The sequence below is a fragment of the Strix aluco genome, chromosome 3 (assembly GCF_031877795.1).
Source record: "Strix aluco isolate bStrAlu1 chromosome 3, bStrAlu1.hap1, whole genome shotgun sequence".
In the NCBI taxonomy this organism is placed as follows: Eukaryota; Metazoa; Chordata; class Aves; order Strigiformes; family Strigidae; genus Strix; species Strix aluco.
Genome location: NC_133933.1, coordinates 34,696,429 through 34,716,336, shown reverse-complemented (window position 1 = coordinate 34,716,336; position 19,908 = coordinate 34,696,429). Strand labels below are relative to the sequence as shown.

The 19,908-nt window shown below is 42.0% G+C and overlaps 1 protein-coding gene across 2 annotated transcripts in view; it reads right to left on the bottom strand.

Moving 5' to 3' along the window:
* EPAS1 (endothelial PAS domain protein 1) overlaps positions 1 to 1,470 on the bottom strand; it is an 80,810-nt gene extending 79,340 nt beyond the window's left edge. Inside the window, exon 1 of one of the 2 annotated variants that reach the window (XM_074818064.1) lies at positions 1,160 to 1,470. In XM_074818064.1, the coding sequence (XP_074674165.1) occupies positions 1,160 to 1,185 (26 nt within the window). In that variant the 5' untranslated portion in view covers positions 1,186 to 1,470. The remainder of the gene's footprint in view (positions 1 to 1,159) is intronic. The other variant, XM_074818066.1, reaches the window with a different exon arrangement.
* Between the last annotated feature and the right edge of the window lie 18,438 nt (positions 1,471 to 19,908).

Sequence of the window (19,908 nt, the reverse complement as noted above, 5' to 3'; positions counted from 1 at the left end):
ACTGCCTGCTGGATAAACCACACTGAATAAATACCCCGTTATGAGACTTCAGGGACCTTTATTCACTTGCTTAGCCTTCACCATGTCAGCGCCCTCGCTCATCCACAGGGATGGTTTATAGGCTTGGAGCCACGACTAGATGCTGCTTTTCTTAATCCCCAGCTGTAACTTCTGTGTTAGGGATCGCGAGTTTCATTTCAACGTTCAACCTCAAGAACCAACAGGAAAACGTACTCTTTGATGCAACTACAAAGAAAACCCTACCAAGTTACTTTTATTCCCTCTGGAAGGTTCGTTAGGGCAACCCAGAGACGCCGAGCTTTACACCCCCTCGCAGCAGCAGCCCCCGGCAAAGCGCAGCGCCCGGCCAGGCGCCCCCCTGGCTCCCAGCCCTCCAGGAAAACCTCCAGGAAAACCTCCACGAACCGCGGGAGATGCGAGTCCCCCGCGTAACGATGCCGGTGCTGGGGCTGGCTGCAGCCAGGATGCGCCGAAGTGCGTTCGTCTGGTACAATTACTGAGCGTGTACGTCGCCGGTCATTTACACCCAGACCATTTTAATTATGAAACGTGTCCTGCTAAGGGCACTACCTTCAAACCCCTCTCCTCAACTGGAACGTAACTTCTAATAACTAGGTCCTAACCGATACCAACCGATACCATAACGCGCACTAAAGCCAGCCGGGACCCGCGCCGGGGGGCGCAGCCGCCCGCCCCCGCCAGGTGCACCTGCCCGCGGGCACGGCCGGGACCGGGGCCGGGAGGCCGCTGCGCTCCCGGTCGGGACGTGCCGCTCGGGACGCGCCGGCCGGAGCAGGGGCCGCTCCCCCGGGCAGGCGATCCCCGGCGCGGCCGCCGCTCTGCCCCCGGCGGCGGAGCCCGGGCTGCCCCGGAGGGGCCCGGCTCCGCTCCCCGCCCGGCCAGCCCCAGCCTGGGCGAACTCAACCCCGCAAAGGCTGCGGGTCCGGAGCCCTCGCTCCGGAGGGCGGGAGGCGAGACCGCGCCGTCCGCCGCCTCTGCCCCTGCCAGCGGGGAGTCCCACCGCGGCCCCACGCGGGACGGCGGTGCCGCGGCGAACGGGGCAGCTGCGGGAGGAGAAGGAGGAGGAGGAGGACGAAGCGGCCCGAGCAGCCCGGAGCCTCGCCCGCGGCCCCCTCACCTTTTCTTCTCCTTGTCAGCTGTCATCGCGGCGGTGCCGGCTGCTGCGCCGCCTCTGGGGCCGGGCCGGGCTTAGCACCTGCCCGCGGGACGCAGGGGCTCGGCGGGCGGCGGCGGCGGAGTCGGGGTCCGGTTCGGCCCGGTCGCCCCCGAGACGGGCGTACAGTCTCAGGACACTGCCGAGGATTGTACGGCCCGCCCGGGGGAAGCGGCGGCGGGGCAGGAGCGGCGCGGCGGTGGGCTGTGCGGATCGGCGCCGCCCGCAGAAAGTTCTCACTTTAAACCTTGGGCCGCCGCCGGCCGCGGGGGCAGGGCCGGCCCCTCCGCCCCGGGCCCGGCCCGGCCCGGCCCGGCCCCGCCGCCGCCGCCGCGCCCGCCAATGGGGGCCGGCGGGGCACCGCCGCCGCGCCCCGGCCTCCCCGCCCCCGGCACCGGCCCGCCCGGCGGCGCCGCGGGGGGCAGCGGGGGCCGCCCCACCGGCACCGCCACCCTTCTTTTCTTTTTCAGTGGCTTAACTCATTTCTTGTTATCCCCCCACCCCGAAGGTCTTTGTACCCCGGTGCGGCCGCAGGGGCGGGGGGCACCGCGGCACCTGCCCAGCGGCCGCGGAGCGAGTGCGGTGCCGCGAGTGCCGCGGGGATCGGGCCCCGCTGAGGAAAAAGGGGGGGGGGGGGGGGACGTTTAAAAAGAAAAAGAAAAAAAAAAAAATTACATCGGCGCTCCGAGTAACGACGGCGCGGGCTGTGGGAGGCCGCACGGAGCTCGTCCCGGTGCGCGGGAGGGCCCGGCCCAGCCCCGCGGGTGGCAGCGCGGGTCGGGCACCGAGAGAACGGTAGAGGGATGAGCAAAGGAAGGGGGGATGCGCTTCGGAGGTCCCGAAGGGACTTCCTTCCTCTATCGGGCTTTTCAATTTTAATTTTCTATGTCGTGCTGTGTATGTCGGCAACTCATGCACTTTTAAAACTCTTCGCTGTCGGCACACGGTGAAGTGTAAGAAGTGTCAAAGCTCAGCTCATGCTAGCACCTGCTATGGTTTGCCGCAGTTAAGATCCATGGAAATAATGAAAAAACCCTCACTTTGATTTTTATTCCTTTTACACCAAAGCAACTAACCTTGCTAGACAAGGAATTATGAGACTTTTTCTCTTTCATAACCGTAGAAACTGCAGCCTTACCCTCATGTTTTCTAAGGCTTACCTTACATTTTTACATCTCAAACCAAAATGTGCACCTTTGCATTAAAGTGCCCCAGGTTTCCAGTACTTCTGGAAAATGAAAGTACTGCAGGCAAAATGAGCCAAACTATATTTATTTCTTGGTTATTCAAATTTGAGCAATTTCCCTATGCCATTTCATAGGCTGGTTTGTGTACAATGGGTTTTATTTCTTTTATACAACATGAATGTTTAAAGAAATGTATTTGGGTTTGAATTTGCATATTCTGCTCTCAAGTCTGAAAAGAGCTACACATGCTTACACAGCAACAGCCTAATTATGTGGTAACAGTTGGGTTTTTTTCCTTGTTATACAAAAGAACCTAAACAAAAGAAACCCACAAATATTTAAAACCTAAGTAAACTTAGTCAAACAAAATTTGTGTATGCAGGACTAAATTTAACCTTCTGGGAATAAGAGAATGCAATAGGATCAAAGACCCAAGTCACTCATTTCCTAAATTAAATAGACCTCTTCATCCTTCATTGATCTCTGCTGATGTCAATGGTCCTTGCTGTATCTTAAAGCACTTCACTTGGATAAACAACTTGCCTTCAAAAATCAGACAAGAAAAGCATTCAAACTGACTAAATCTAAACCACTCGGTAAATTTCAAATGTTTCACGTCCAGCCCATTGGCCTAACTCTTCCTGGCTGTGCTTACATGGATATAGTGTAGTTGATTAACAGTCTAAATCTCTTGCTCTCTCGGCCAGCAAGGCCTGAAGGTGCTTTGACAACAGGAGAATTCACATCTATGTGCCACTGAAGAGCCACCACCTGTCCTCCTCTGTGGAGACAGACTGGTGGGCTTCAACACAGGTCAACGCCCAGCAAAACCAGAGTCTTGCTGCTGCATCAGGAAGGCAAAGCAAACAAGACCGAGTGATTCTTACAGCTCCCTCGCAACTTCAGTTCCTGAAGTTGTCTATACTATTATTTCCAGCAGCTGAGCTCCCCATCTTGTCCACGAGGAAAACAAGCGGCCTGTCTTCTGGATCTTACTTTAGTTGTTAATTCCCTCTCTTTCCCATGACTATTCAGGGAGGGAAAGATCAAATACATCTTTAATAGCACTGTCATTCTGCCCGATGCATTCTGCAACAATATGGGACCCCCTGGCACCTACAGGGATGTAGAAAGGTTTCTCCTTGCTGGAGAACAGCAAAGACAATCACATAATTTTATTCTCAACTGCACCTCATTACTGCTTTGGTCTCCTTTATGGTCAGTCAATATTTATTAGCAGCAGTAGCCACCCTAAAGTGAACTTTCTCTCACTCAGAAGCCTTGATAGGAGCCGCATCATGAATGCATTTACTCTACAAACGTGCATTATTTAATTTGCAGGAGGTGATAACTGCCAGGAAAGCCAAGCAAAACCTCAAACTGACAGTAAACACAGTTTGTCCTCTCAATTACTATTACCATTGTAAGAACTCTCTCCGTTTTGTATTCCCGTATTACTCCTTACATTTTATCTTGCATTTGCTACATTTTACAGTTAGCTTAGTAGGTATAACTCAGAGAAAAGCTCATGGAAGGGGAAAAATCGCTCAGGAAACTTCATGAGCTGACCTTAGCAGGGGTTAGCTTCTGTTTTTTTCCCCCCACCAAGGTTTCCAGCAGAATCAACAAAACAGACGGGGCTTCCTTACTCTTTGTGGTCAGAGAAAATACAAGTGGATATGTCATCCACTCTGTTCTGGAAATTACAGATGACAACCCACATTGCCCCTATGTGAATTATTCCAGAGATGCTATAGGAACAGAATGTTTTTGATTTCCTAAAAGCAACCTTCACTAAGGTATTTGAAAAGAGTCATCAACATCTGCCAGGGTAGCAGATGGGTTCTTGAAGGGTCCTTCAAGTCTGCAGGAACCAGTTTGTTAACCACGTTTGGATTAGGCTCTAGGGAAAAAACAAATAGAAGACTTACAAAAATAAAACAGTGGTGTGTGAGTAATTTTCACAACCCACCCTTAAGTTTAAACTATGTTTGGAAATCTGCACACTCAGGCCCCTGGTGCTCAACCTTCTGGTGTTCCCTGGGCAGAAACACCCCATCACCCAAACAAGATTCAGGCAAGCTCCTGATTACTGCCATTTATTCTGAAACACACCACTGATTTAGGACCAGTTATGCTACATTTTTTTTTTCCTCAGGATATGCATATGTATGTAATCAACCATCCAAATCAGCGCTTGCACCAGTCTGAATGCACATAGCTATCATAAGTGAAGTGAAAGCTGTTCTAGTACTGTTTTATGTATGCATGCTACTGGCGCCTGTAGTGACTGAAGAGTATTGGTAAAACATACAGAAGTTCAACACTGTTCAGCAATTAAAGCTCCAGAGTAGTCAGAAGAAAACATGGATACTCCATCCCTTGCAGGGGAGGCATTATTATTAAAATTAAAAGCAGCTATTAAAAACAGATTGTTGAGAGGATAAAGTGTTTCAGATTCATTAAAAATTCCCGTATGGTTTCTTTCTTTTTCTGGCTCCTCAATACTCAAGAAAGTATGACAACAAAAGGTTGACACTTGTAATAACAAATAATGGCATTATGAGAAAGGGAAGGGGAGAAAGAAGAGTGTTCTTGCAACACAGCTGATCCTTTGAAGGAAAGAGGCAGGATTCTTCACTTACACCAGAGTAAGTTACAGACACAGAACACTTATTACACACGATAGCAAATGAGACAGGAAAATATCAAACTTCAGGTTAATTTGTTAGCAGGGAAAGAGTGGTATCTGTAAGCTAGATAAAACACAAAAGGTCCAAGGGAAAAAGTGGGGACTACTCAGATGGAGATACAAAAAAACAAATATGCCTGAATCATGGTAAAAAAAAAAAGTACTGTTCTTTGTGCAACCAGTCACATTCACTCACACCTTCTTTCATAATTACAGGTGTGTGCCTGTGTCTTAGTATAGATGCACCTTCTGCAAAATCAGTAGCTGTGCCCTTCCTCCACAGTGGCACCAACTGCTTTCCAAGGTAGGAAACAGCACCTCAGCTAGCATACCTGGGGAGTCTTTAGGATTCCTCTGCCTCTTGCTACAGTTTCATGCTAGAGAGAGGATTCTTATACAAGAACATATATTTCTCTTACACAAGAACAGATACTAAGAGCAATTTATAACAGCACTTCCCATGCTACCCTAGGCAGAAAGCAATACACTCTCTATAGGCAATACTGGACCAGCCAGTTTAAAATGTAATTTTGAGGGAATACATCACGATGTCTTTGAGAGCTTCCAGTACTGAGTGCACACCTTCAAGCAAGGCTCACAGATAAGCTCCAGCGTTCTGAGGCACTGATTACCTACAGACACATTCCAGACGTTGCAGCCATCACACTCCCATGAAAAAAAGACATGATGGCCAAAATGTTGGGAATGTACCTGTAAGTATTAAGAGGCTTAAAATTACTCCACTTATCTTTTAGCCTTTTTCAAAATGACATACTGGGGATGTCTTAGGCCTATCCCAAGGAAAGGTGGCAAAACAGAGACCATAGCAATGTGTTGCAATAGAATCAGTTTAGAAAGAAAAACGATGATGAATAAGTACACAGAAATGCTCCCATCATGATACTGGAAACTATCATTTTGAAATTTTGGGAAACCTCAACCAAGAAACCAAGGGGAAAACAGATGCAATCCAGCTTGTTAAATGAAGGAGGCTTTTGTTTCTGGTTTTTCCCTTGACCTTCAATAGCTTATTATTTAGAAATACTATGTTTCACAGTTACTTTTTTTTTTTTTTTATTGGCCTGTGTAGAGTGAAGGCTGAACACATTTGCTAAGCAGGACCCTGATTCATCATCTAGAATTCAAACAACTGCTGGGCAGCCAGGGCAGCCACTCAAAAGTTTAAAGACTTAGGGCATGTGTGAGACTCCAACGTATTTTAAAAACTACTGAAGAGCAGTGAGCTTAATCATAGAATGATAGAATGGTTTGGTTTGGAAGGAACCTTCAAGATCATCTAGTTCCGACCCCCCTGCCATGGGCAGGGACACCTTCCACTAGACCAGGTTGCTCAAAGCCCCGTCCAACCTGGCCTTGAACACTTCCAAGGAGGGGGCAGCCACAACCTCTCTGGGCAACCTGTTCCAGTGCCTCACCACCCTCATATTAAAGACTTTCTTCCTTACATCTAATCTAAATCTACCCTCTGTCAGTTTAAAGATCAGTTTAATCTAGGAATATAGTCTGTTACTTTATGCTTTTTGGTATATAATGCAATAATAGTTCAATTTAATGAAAATGAAGTATGAAGCACATATGGCCTTCACTTAATTTTCACAAATTCTTTTGTTTCTGGAAAGTAGGCACCATACAGATAACATACTAATTATTACCTCCTATGCTATTTTAACCTATTTAACTTCACCCTCCATATTACCCACACTAGTTGTCAGTGCTAGTGTTGGGCAGAAGAGGTCTGCAGCTTCCTTCCTGCTGCCTCACCGCAGCTCTGAGAAGGAAGCACAGGTGCAAGATCACCAGAGGCATGTTATAGTCAAAGCCAGTAAAAAGAATAACATTTAGGAGATGGGAAGGGAAACCATTCTCTGGGTGGATTTTAAAAGCCAAATTTTGTAGTGATGATTTTAATACTTGTTACCTCCTGTCCCCAAAAAGCAGTTATCACAGAGAAGGAAGAGGAGCAATATAAACAAGAGCAAAAGCACTGCGTGCCAGATGAATGGAGAGATGGGAAGCTGTGATTGAAGATTTTCGCAAAACTGAAGCTGATACCAATGCCTAGCAGTTAACATTCAGTCACTCAACAAATATTTATTTAGAGGCGGTGTTACATGCCTACCGAAGAACTTTGAGATTTAAAAAGAGCCAAGAGATTTTTTTATTTTTAACTTTTTTTAAATTTTATTTTGGGAACCTTAATACCAAATGCAATACAACTCTTAAATCTTTTCATCTCTGGCGGTTACTTCTAGAGGGTTTGCAGGGCACATGGGTGATACTCAAGCTTATACTGACTTTCTGTATAGCAGTGAATTTTCCTCTAACATAATCCCAATGAAAACTCAGGTTAGAATGAAACTGAAGCAGTGAGCTCTCTTAATCCCAGCACTAAATGCTAGTTTAGCCCTAATCCAGACAAATAGATTTGGGTTTGTTTTTATTTGCCAAAGACTAATTTACTTTAATGAAGATCTTGAAAAGTGTTTGTTTTAAGAGAGTAATTCTTAAATTACTAATGTTTAACAAAGCCCCCAAACCCATTAACCTGTGGACACTTGTCACCTAAAGAAGGTGACAAATTATTGTAAAACTGCAGAAAAATCCTAAATTCTTCAGGCGCTGCATTACTAAATGCCAAATCTCTGCCCAAAATGACTTTTTCTGGGAGAAGAAAACTGTCATGAAAAGATAAATTCCTTATCACTGCATCCTTTGAAATAATCACACAGTATTGCTGGAGCTCTTAGACTTTTAGATCTCTTTGTTTTGTCCTAAAGGAAGGCTAGTTTTTAGTGGGTGAGGTTCTTTGTAATTGAAATCCCAGCCCAAAGGTACTGCTGTACAACTCCCAAATGTATCCTGGGTACTCTAAAACCTTAACTGCCCTGAGGCAGACATAGATACTCATAGTGGATAATCATAACCAAGTCTCTCTTAGTTCACTCTAAGTCAGTGATGAAAACACAACTTCCATGAGAGTGTGACCTGGAGCAAGAGCCTAACTCAGGTCTCAGTGACATCTGGGACAGCCTCCACCTACCTAGCACACCCCCACTGCCCAGACAACTGAGCTGCTCACAAGTTGCCTCCTCAGCTGCCACGAGATTACAGCAACCTGACCTTAAAGTGCTGGTAAAGTTCACCTTTCTCTCTTTCATCCTGAAACTTGTTCTATTTTGGGGAACCACTCCAAGATCCATTTGGCATGGGGCCTAACATTTGTTTCTCAAGTAGATCTGCTCCTGGAAATATTTATAGGCTCTTAAGTAGAGATAACATGAGATATTGGTAACAGTACAAGTGATTGACATACAAACAGGGAGTTGGATAGTCATACCCCTTTTCCCCAAAGCCACCTCTGTGTTTTTCTTCCATGTCTATGTGTTGCCTGCCTTGTGTGAAGCACCTGATATCAATAATGACCCTGTCTGGGCATACTAAGGGACATTTCTCTTCGTTACATTGTAATATATAATTTATGAAAATGTGTCATTTCACTGAGAAAGAAAAAAATAAGAGTAGGAGAGAACTGCAACTATTATATCCCAAGTCATTTATTTCTGTGGAGAAATAGATTTAATTTCATTGCAAGTTGCTTTGGTGAATGCTTTAACATTTTCCAAACCCTTAACCCATGTGTTTGAGTCATAAAAATTAAAACAAGAAGAACCATTACAGCTTGCTGCAAATTAACATTAATGATGAACACAAGATAATTTAATCTAGTAGTGAATTTGGTCACAACACGTACATTAAAATAAGAGCTCATCATCCCATTTTTGCATTCTCAATATTAAGCAACACCACTAATGAGGGTAGGTACTTACATTTCCACAAAGCCAAAGCTGGGGACTACATAAATACCCTCAGTCATTCATTTACATTGCTACAGACAGCTACAGTCAGATTTCAAATACCTGAAAATCCCATTCAGTAGCATGGAATCTGAGACACTATTATACATGCTTTTTCCTCTTTCTGTACCAGTGACAAGGAACTGGTCTAAAGATTCACACCGTCTTTCAGAAGTCTTTAATTTCAAAAAGCACTAAAACCTCTGAATCTATCTCCAACAAGTTTATTAGACTCTACATCTACCCTCTGCTTCAGAGCAGTTGCAACAAAAGTGTTTGCTCAAGCTATGGGAGTTGCTGATTTATTGATTTTATATGTGTCCTACAGACAAGGTAAGTGCAGCAGCCAAAGGAAAGAACAATGTTTAGGACTGTTTTTCTCTTCAGACAGCAAGTCTTCATGAACGCAGCTAAAACCTCCAATTACATTTTTCAAATAGCGGAGCATGTTAGGCCAGTATGGCCCAAAATCGCAGCCAGCCTGACAGGCTCAGCAGGTTTTCTCCCTGAATTGTGTCACCAACTCTGAGACAAGTATAGCAGAGTTCCAGACATGCCTTGCATCAGAAGCCAACAACAAGCGACACTGTGAGCACTGCACTTAAGTTTTCAAAGATGCAGGTGGAAGTTTTGCTGCAAGAGTCCTACAGAACATCTATGAAAATTATAAAACTGAAAACAGGACCTCCTTCCCCCTCCTAATTAACATTAAAGGCATCTACGTCAGTCAGTTTGAGACATTTCCCACCATCCTCACAAGTTTTCATTATGCTAAATGATCACTGGTGGTGATCCTAAGTCCCCACTGACATCAGTTTGCAATGAAACCATCAGGATTTTGAAATCACAGCAACCATTGTTATCACAACAATTGAGCTCAGAACCATCTTGGATATCAAAGCTTTTCTCGAAACCTACACATTTCCAAACAATGATTGCACAGAGCTTCATCTGGTTATCCAGATGTATACTTTATTAAAAGTCTTTTGAGCTGTGTCATGTAATGCATCTGAACTTCAGAAAAGCCCTGGAAAATCTGCACATATCGCAATACCAGAAAAATAAAAGAACGTGCATAATTTGTAGCAATGTCCAAAGGCAAGGCAACAACTGGGAATCAGTGTCCTACTTAAATAAACCATGATTTGTCCGGAACACAGTAAAGAACTTAAGTTTTTAAGTCCTTCATTGACTGGATACTCATGATTTGGCTTAACGCAGGGTGCTGGCACATTTCCATAGTTACAGGCACATAAACGACTTCAGTAGAGTTCTCCGACAAGCTGAATTAACTCAGTGTTCACATTATTAACACTGCTTTTATTTTGTACCTAAATATTTTTGTTTATGGATTTTATTTAGTTTTCATTTCTCTGTTTATGTTCTGTAGTTTTGTCTCCTAAAATGTTCCGGAAGAGAAGATGCTTGTGAACAGATGCTTTTCAATGGAAATATTAATTTTTGCAGTCCGAGTGCATCCAACTTCAACAGAAGTTTATACTCAAATTAAAAATTAGGTCACGTTAAAATTACTGAATATTTTTTAAAGTGATTTTTACCGGAAAATACCCGATATCCCTACCACGCAACCTAAAATAATGAAAACAGAAAGACAAGCCTGAACTATCTATTCTGTAAAGCAACTTTCAACTCTCTTCCAGTAAAACCTGGCAAACAAATACGAGAATTAATCTCCCAAGAGATGAATAAGAAAGTAATTTATGTCAGAACTCCTACAATTCTTTAATAAATAACAGAGACAGATTATGAAGTATTGAGATGAAAGTACTGAGGTTGGAAGTTGTGCTGCTCAGCTCCCGGCATGAAGCATGTAGTATTACTGGCAAATATCAGAATCAAAGCAGGACTAGTAAGTACTGAGCTCAGAGGTTAGCACATGTTCTCCTCGTGAGATAACTTTCATTTTCTAACCAAGATTTTTGGTCCAGAAACAAACACGGATGGTTGCTTCCTATTAGCTTCAAACAGAAAGCAGGCTGTGAAATACCCTTTTTGTGATATGGAAACTTCAGCTGCAAAGAGGAAGAAGATGAGGAAAAGAGAGAACCGTGAAGTACTATTCCAACTGACCAAAATATTCCATGCCTTGTAAAGGGGTTTTGGTTTATTTTTCTCTTGGAATTTATATTTTTTGCCCTGTGAAAGATGAGTTAATTTTAATCTCCATGCTTTAGAAGATGTTCATAAAAGTATCTTTCAATAGAGTTAGTTCTGCCATTTTGGGGAGTCTCTAACATGTCTCTTCTGGAATAACAGAGAAGCAAGTGGAATTTTCAGCAGTTTGAGTTTGTACCCAAGCTGGGAGGAAGCAAAGCACTCTTTAGGCATTGCCACCGGACTCCCCCCTTTTGGTGAAACAGAAAGGCTACCAAGTTTTTGTCTGCCATCTGACATGCTCAGTGTTTTCTCCTAACTAGTTTTTGTCTGGCAGGAGTCTGATGATGACATGCCAGATCCTTACTGTCCTTTAAATCCTCACCCTCTCTCCTCCCTCCTTACATCTCCCATATAGACCCATCCCAGACTCCCCCTTCACAGCTTTTTTCCCCCATGTCACTCTTCGTCCTTTTCTCAAACTGACAGTTCACTTTTACTCAAAATGCTCTGTTTAAAAAAACTCATTAAATACAGTTGTCATAAATCCATAGGTATAAGCCAATAAAACAGCATATCACAAAGTTTTCTAGTATCTTTTAGATAATTCTTGGCAAAAATCCATCACAACTCTTGTTAAATGTTCTCATGTTTTATCCTCCCAGTTGAAAACCTACATGAAATGTGAAATGGCCTGACTTCTATTTCAAAATGTTTTTCAAAATCAATAAGAAGTTTTTTCAACTTCATTCCCTTTTGCCTGGGAGATGCTCATGATCTGCAGTCTAGTCAGCTTCCATCTTTCTGCTTGACTCTTCAGGCAGGTTTTTTCTCCCTGTGTCCCACTACGAGCAGTTTTCTGCTTTTTTTAATTATTCCCAGGTGGATCTCCTACAATTTCTATATTGGACTAACTTGAAAGTGTCATAAAAGCATCTCCTGTGTAAAATACAGAGCGTAAGTTCTGTTGATACTGCCTGAAGTTCTTCAGTTCATAAATTTAAGGATCACATTAGCCTTTAAAGTTACAAACATACTAGATACTGAGGTTCACTAAGTTATCCAGCCAAAGATCATTAAACTGCTGTCAGAGTCCCTGCACTCCAGATTTGCACCTTGCAAGCATAGCCTCCTTTTTTACTTTGCTGTGTAACTGCATAGCAAGCCTCAGCTTGGCAGTGTCCAGCTTACCAAGCATCTCCACCACTTTCCTTCAGGTGCTGCAAGTCTTCATTGCCTTGTGCTTCCAGCACAGGCTGCAAATGCTTGTTGGCTAGTTGTTTACTCCAAGGGCTCTGATAAAAGTAATTGGAGTTGAGTGAAGGACTAAGCTTTGCCAAATCCTTCTTGAAAGACTGTCCTTATAACAGCTACACTTTGAGACCTGTCAGTCATGCAGTTTCAATACTCTCAGTATCTTCTGCTAAATCAAGTAATTCTATTTTCTAATTTAAACAGAGTATGACATCAATTGAAATATTTTACAGGAAGCAGAACGCATTACTTAAACACCCCTGATTTCTAGAAGCAAAACTTCCAAGAAGATTTTGGTTAGTGGGGTGTACTTTACACCACAGCCCTATTGTGCGGCACTAAGTTCATCTGTTCATTCTTTATCAAGTTTCGTATTAGTTGTTCCATTATCTTCCCTAGAACATGACTGTAATTAACATTGTAGCAGCATTTCTAGAAAGGTAAAGTTTTAAGTCAAATTTCTTCATCTTTTCCACGGTTTCAAATAGCTACTTGTGGAAGAAATCAGTACCCGAGAGCGCCATTCACCCAGCTCTTTCAAAACTCTCAGATGCAAATAACTTTAGCCTGTCAATATGCAAGTCAAGAAACTCCTCTTTAGTATCCCTCCTTTGTTATGACTGATACTGAAACACTTTTGATTTCATCCTGCGATTTCTATGTCACTGGGCTTCTCTCAAACACAGAGCACAAATATAAAGGCTCAGTCTTTCAGCATTACTGTTGCTTCTTCCATTTTTACATTTAGGTGAACTAACAAAATTTTCTTCATTCATATTTTTAAACCCCTTTCAGCATAGGCTCTACCATTCACAGCTCTAACCAACAGCCCTACCATTTTCATTTACTTTTCTTGCAAGTTCTTTATCGTTGATAGTGTGATCTGCATCAGTCATTAGTTTTGATTGCATGGGCAGCTTCCTTACTGCAGCTACCTACAGTAGCTTTTTGAGCACGTAGCAACACTTTCTTAAAAGTCTCACTAGAATTAAGAAAAACATGAGTGATGACTTCAAACTGTGAATCAGCCAACTGATCTGATGCCAAGGAACCCAAAGTGTTTAACACCACATCTTTGCATCAGCATTTGCCAAAAGACAGCTGAGAGTAGGCTGCTGGTACAGTGACACCAGCAACAGAGATTACATATCCTGTATATTAGAGACAGAATCAGTAAGAGAAATACTTAAGTTAAATGTTCTCATTTTGTTTGTCATAGAATACTTAAAGTTTGGCCTAAAGTGAACTGAGAACCTCAAATGGTTGTCTCAGAACTAAGAGGGAATCATTGCTGTACCAGAGAACTGGAAGAGGCAAACTCGGTGGCGACTTCTAAAAAAAGGGGTGGGGTGGGGGTGGCAGGGGATGGTGATGTAGTTAAAAAGAGGAGATGTTAAAAAGAGGAGATGTCAAGATTTCCAGACTTAACATTAATTATTTACCATATAATTTTTCTAGGGATTTATGTGCTGTGAAAAGAAACTAAGAGAATAACAGCAGTTACTTTGGATCTACAAACAACAAATCTTACCCAATCAATCAAATTAATTTTCATCTGGAACAGAATTTCAAGCCTTCTAGATAGGAAGCAATGATTGTCATATCTCAAATTAATTAGTGCTGTTTGGCAAGCCACAGAATACACTGATGTATCTTTTTATTTTTAGCAGTTATCCACTGGAGATAGAGGAGTTTGTGGGTGTATATGAGATGATAGCATTAGAAAGGAAAGATAGTTTTGGTAGACCTGGAGAAGTGAGGGGGAAAAGGGGAATTCAAAATACAAGTTACTAGGATAGCTGGCTGTACAGATACAGTGTGAAAAACAAGAGGCAAGGCAAAAATTCTGCAAGAAATAATTTGGAGAGTACAGGGTGGATCACAAAGCATTTCCTACTCTGTGACAGTATGATAATCCTTGTTCTCCGACATCCATGTGCAGCTCATAAGACACATGGAAAACTTCTGCCACTCTGCTCAGCTGTAAGGCTGAACCATATCTGTCCTGAAAGGCAGCACTCAGAATTGGATAAAGCCAGAGAAAGACTAGGAGAGATCAACAAGAGTGGTCAGAGGTCTTCAGGGTAACCAGTAAAGAAATGCTGACCAATAAAAAACTTCAAATATCAAACAGCTTCTGCAAAAAAGAAGGTAATAATCAATTGTGGCGAGAAGGACAGAACTGAGACGGAGACTTCTAGAGAACAAATCTTATGAGGCACGGCTGAGGGAACTGGGGTTGTTTAGCCTGGAGAAAAGGAGGTTCAGGGGAGACCTTATTACTCTATACAACTACCTGAAAGGAGGTTGTAGGGAGGTGGGTGTCAGTCTCTTCTCTCAAGTAAGAAGTGATAGGACAAGATGAAACAGCCTCAAGTTGCACCAGGGGAGGTTTAGATTGGACATCAGGAAAAATTTCTTCACCAAAAGAGTTATCAAGCATTGGAACAGGCTGCCCAGGGAAGCGGTTGAATCACCACCCCGGAGGTATTCAAATGATGTGTAGCTGTGGTGCTTAGGGACATGGTTTAGTGGTGGACTTGGCAGTGTTAGGTTTATGGTTGGACTCGATGATCTTAAAGGTCTTTTCCAACCTAAACAATTCTATGATTCTATGTAGTGAAAACTAACTTCACTAATAGGAAGAGTAAGCTGTGACTGCACATTGACTTAGATGAATGCTTCTCGGAAGAGATGTGCAAATAGCTGATGAGGACAGGCATACAACTGAAAGGTCATCTCTTGAGATGCCACCTTTGGTCCTTTTTTTTTTTTTACCTCTGCAGCTAGCATGGGAAGGCCGAGATTCAGCAGTGTGAAATCAGAAAAAGGTGTATAGAGCAGTGCTCACAAACTTATGCAAATGGAATAGAGCTAAAACATAATCAAACTAATTTTTTCCTCTCTATTAATCTTATGATGAAAGAGGAATTACAGAGACAATATTTTTAGAGATGCATCATCTCTTCTCTCCTCCCTGGTGGTAGGTACCCATTTTCTGGGTTTGAAAACTTTTCCTTTAGTATTTATAAACTGTTATCCTGTTTCAGAGCTTGCAACATGTAACAGTCATAGACTTGCCTTCCATTGTAACTTGGTATTGTTTTTATTGGGCTGTGTAGACCAGATACCAGGTTTTCCAGACCCTTAAACACCAGTGAGCCGATGTATACAGCAGACACAAACTAGTACCACATCCCATTCCTCTTCTAAAGGTGATCAATACGCACAAGTTTCAGTACCAGTAGTAATTCTCAGTGTGAACACTTTTTGTTGCAGAAGAACATGCTCAGTCACTGGAAGAGTAACAATCTAAATAGCTGTGTAGCAAAAGGATTTTGGAAGAAACATCTAAATAGTTTAGATAGGCCACTTTGTATGCTTTCAGAAAGATTTTATGACATTCACATGCAGCAACAGAGATTAGTTTAGGTGAGTCAGGAAGCCTCTTTCAGTCTATGCCCCTACAAAGTCAAGAATATTGAAATTGTTTACTTTTATCAACAGTAATGAGATTAGTAATAAGTCACTTTTAAAGCAAAAAAAAATCACATGAAAATCTCAACTTTCATTTAAAAAGGTTTCTAAACCTCACAGTTTCAGAGGAAAACTTGAAGAGATGACACAAACAAAATCTCAGGAATCAGAAAATAAACAGTGGAGAGAAAGGAAAAAAAAATGACTAAGCAATAGAAAAAATAAGAAACAAGATGACAGTCCTAAAACACTGCAAAGCAATTGAATCAATTATCATAGATCTGGACAGATACTTTTCCAATACAACTAGCAACAACAATCCACCTTGGTTTTTCTGAAAGTATATAAATATATTGAAGGAAGCTTCACTTCACTTACTATTCTCCAAGCATCAATTTATAGGGAGAATATATGTGACCATACCAAGTAATCTGGTTATGCGTGTGTTGGAGAAAGCAGAATCAAATGTCAACATGACAGATACACATGCACACTCAAACTTTCTGAAGTAATTCAGTAATTCACAAGGAGTATACAGGCAAGACTTCTTGATTTTCCTCAGATGCTACAACACGGTAGTTACAAAATCAGTCATTAGCACTTATCACTGTTACTGTTCAGAACTACCTTTTAGCAGAGGTGGGCAACACTAGAAATAGGTTATCCTGTGCAGTTATGACGACTTCTGAATAACCAAGTCGAAGTCGCCTGGTTAGCTTTATCAGGGGTGTCAGTCAGATGCCTGCCTACTTTGTTGCTTACTCTTCCTTAGAATACAATAATGAAAAACTGGTTTCCAAGAAAAGCCACATGTGTCAACAGGCTGCTGTACTTGGGCTTAATGTCAATACCACTGAAGGGACCTTGCCTCCTAGTGAGAGAATATCAGCCTTTGAGATTTCACAACTGGTTTCAGAGTGCCTTCACCACAAACCTCCCAATTATGAAGTTCTAGCTATGACTAATCCCATTACCAGTCACCGCAGAGGGTAGCGGCCAAGATGATACACAGCTCTGTATTACGATGATGTGCCAAAATTTGGTTTCCAGTCAGGCTTTCTATTTATTTTCTTTTAAATTCAAGGTACTTTGGGTCTTTATATTACTACTGTCTCCGTAACAAACATTTATATTTTTAAATATATAAGATTTGAAATCCAGGAAGAAAAAATTCAAAAATATTTTGTCAGAAGAACAGCATTGAATCTTTGATGTAAATAACGGCAGACACAGACTCCACCTGGTCCTGGATGCAGAAGGAGCAGAGCCAGCGAAGGGAGGAAGCCACTACAGCTGGGCTGAGACAGTCCAAGGGAAGAAAAGGCAGCAGTTGTGCTCCATTGAAATGCAGACTGCCTGCCAAGTTCTTCAACTGTACTGCACCAGGAAGTATTTTTTAATCAGAAAAAAAAAAAAAAAGAAAGAGGGGGGGTGGAAGGGAGTACAGTTATTAGAAACAGGACGACTTCTCTATCTATTAATTGACATTTTCCTAGAAGGACTGATTGTCTCTTAAGATATTATTATTTTTACTGTTCTTCCAGTAGTAAGAAAAATTCTAAGGAGTTTACCACAGCTGTCTCACAGAAGGTTATCTCTTGTTTACAGTACATTTTGATACTGCCTTTTAAGCATTGAAACAGAAGCAAACAGGCATCTAAATACACGTTACCACAGTTTGCAGAAGTGATGAATTATTAACTATTTCCTGTCATCTTTTACATTATGTTGATTTGCTTTATCCTGCACATCTGTCACACACATCCTCCTATCCAACATACGGGAAAAAATACATTTAAACAGTTATTCATGCTTACATGTAGACAATATAGGTGACATTAAGATACAACAGGTCAAATCTTCAGAGAAATTACACCAGTTACTCCGCTGGAAGAACTGGCCCTCAGTCTATGCAAGGTGTCTTACAGTCCTCAACTTCTAAAACAAGTTCTCCTCATCACCCTATCACTTGGGTTTTTTTTTAAATAACCTTCATTTAGAAGAAAAAAAAACACATGCAAAAACCAGAAAAAAATTATTAATGCTCTATCATAATAATCCTTTGTTATTTTGACTTCTCTAATTTAGGATTACCTTCAAGTTTGTTTCCTTACACAATCACCCAGTGAGCATGAAAACAACAAGGGATCACAGGCTTTAACCATTTCTCAAATGAAAATAATAGGTCAGAAAATTCTTGTTGACCACAGTGGGAATTACATGAAACCTAAGTACTACACTGCAGGAACACAAATTCCACAGGCAAGCAGCACTGCCAGTCTGTATGGTCCATCAGCAGATAAGCTTTTACACAAGATTTTTATTATCATGAGAAATTCTGTCAGAGAGTTAGATTAATTGTATTGTAATGCTTTATTCCCAGCTTTATAATTAATACTATAAATACAGAGACTCCATCTAAAAGCAATGGCTTCCAATAGCAACACAGACTAAACTTCTGTGCATGTAAAGTATTAACACAAAGGCAGAAATTGGGTTAGGTGTCCAGTGTATATAGTTACCATATAGGAAAGCATTTTCTTCTTATTTATTTGCACAGGTCTCATTTGCCAAGAAAGAGATGACTGAATGCATGCAGATCAGGTGCCTCCTTTAAAGTCAGCAACATCATGATAAATGAACTCAATTGATTTACACTAGCTCTGGGTTTCCTGCCCTGGAAAAATTCTATATAGGTACTCGTAGCTCAGTAAGTAAGACTGCAGTACAAACATGCATCCTCTTCCCCTGCACCTTTCTGAACAAGTACCATGGTTCTTCACCTGTTTATAATATTATGATATATAACCCAAGAAATCAATGGAAATCCCATAAGTGTGCTCCAAACCAATCGTTTTATTTTTGCCCTGTGTTTTATTTCAGGTTTCATTTGTGTTTATTAGACATACCAACACTGGCTCACTCATAGGAACGCCAAAAAAAGCATACTACAAAGTACAAGAGAGTTGGTAGAGCCAGAGAGGCTGCTTGCCATGGAAATCCTGATCTTTCTCCTTTTCAAAATACAGAAGTCTAAAGCATTGTTAGCACTGAGTTATACACAGATACTTCATGCAGAGAAGTATCATGATTGGTAACATGTATAGTCTACCCCAGGGCTGGGGGTATTTCAACTGAAGGCTGTGGAAAAGAGATGCTTAAATTGACTACTTCCCTGGATTGAGGCCTACACATGTATAGGAGCCCCTCAGCTGCTCACATCTTCTCATTCTGCATACACCATCCATGCACACAGACCCTTAGAAACAGAGGCCTCTCTCTTTTGAGAAATATTTAAAGCCTTATTCCTACCAATTGGCATTAATATTGACAAACTCCAAGAGCATCAAAATACAAGAGTTCTTATAACTGCACTGATACTGTAAAAACGTTTTGGTTTTTTTTAAAATCATGTGGACACATGACAGAGTAAAAGACTTCACTCTTCCAAAAATAGGAAGCACATACACATCCCTCAACAAAAACCCAGCTCCTAGTCTTGTTGTCTTCTGCATCATGAATTCTTCCTCCAGGGACAAACCAAGGTTTTATTCACTTTATCCTCAGACCACAATGCATGGAGAAGATTATCAATTAAACTTTTAAAACAATCTTTAATACAAGTGTATTTGTCAAAAGAATGTAATTTAAAGGCACTTGCCCACAGCAGATCAAAAGATCCATGAAATCTAAGGGTCTTTTTAATTGTTATTATTTTTTAAAATATTAGCTAATGCTTTTATGACAGTTACTCATCAACAGTTAAAGAGATGGACTATCAGACAGCAAAGAGAGAAGGCTGGTACAAGGCTGTCAGAAGAATAGGTTTGATAGTTCTGATGTGGAACAACTGATATGCTTATGGCTGCTGTTAATCATTTGCTGTACACCACCACACAGGGTTGTTCCTTTCATGTAGGGTTGTCTCTCACCAGTAAGAAAAGATGCCTGTTTTCCTGTTTGGAAGTACATATAATTGCACACAGCAGGAACAAGAGAACAAGGAATGTGCATGTATAAAAGTGCAAGGAATAAAGAAGGCCATAGCTCTGCTCATCCAAACACCACTCACATCTCTCAGCAAAATGAGTCCTTCCACAGGGTCCTTCACAG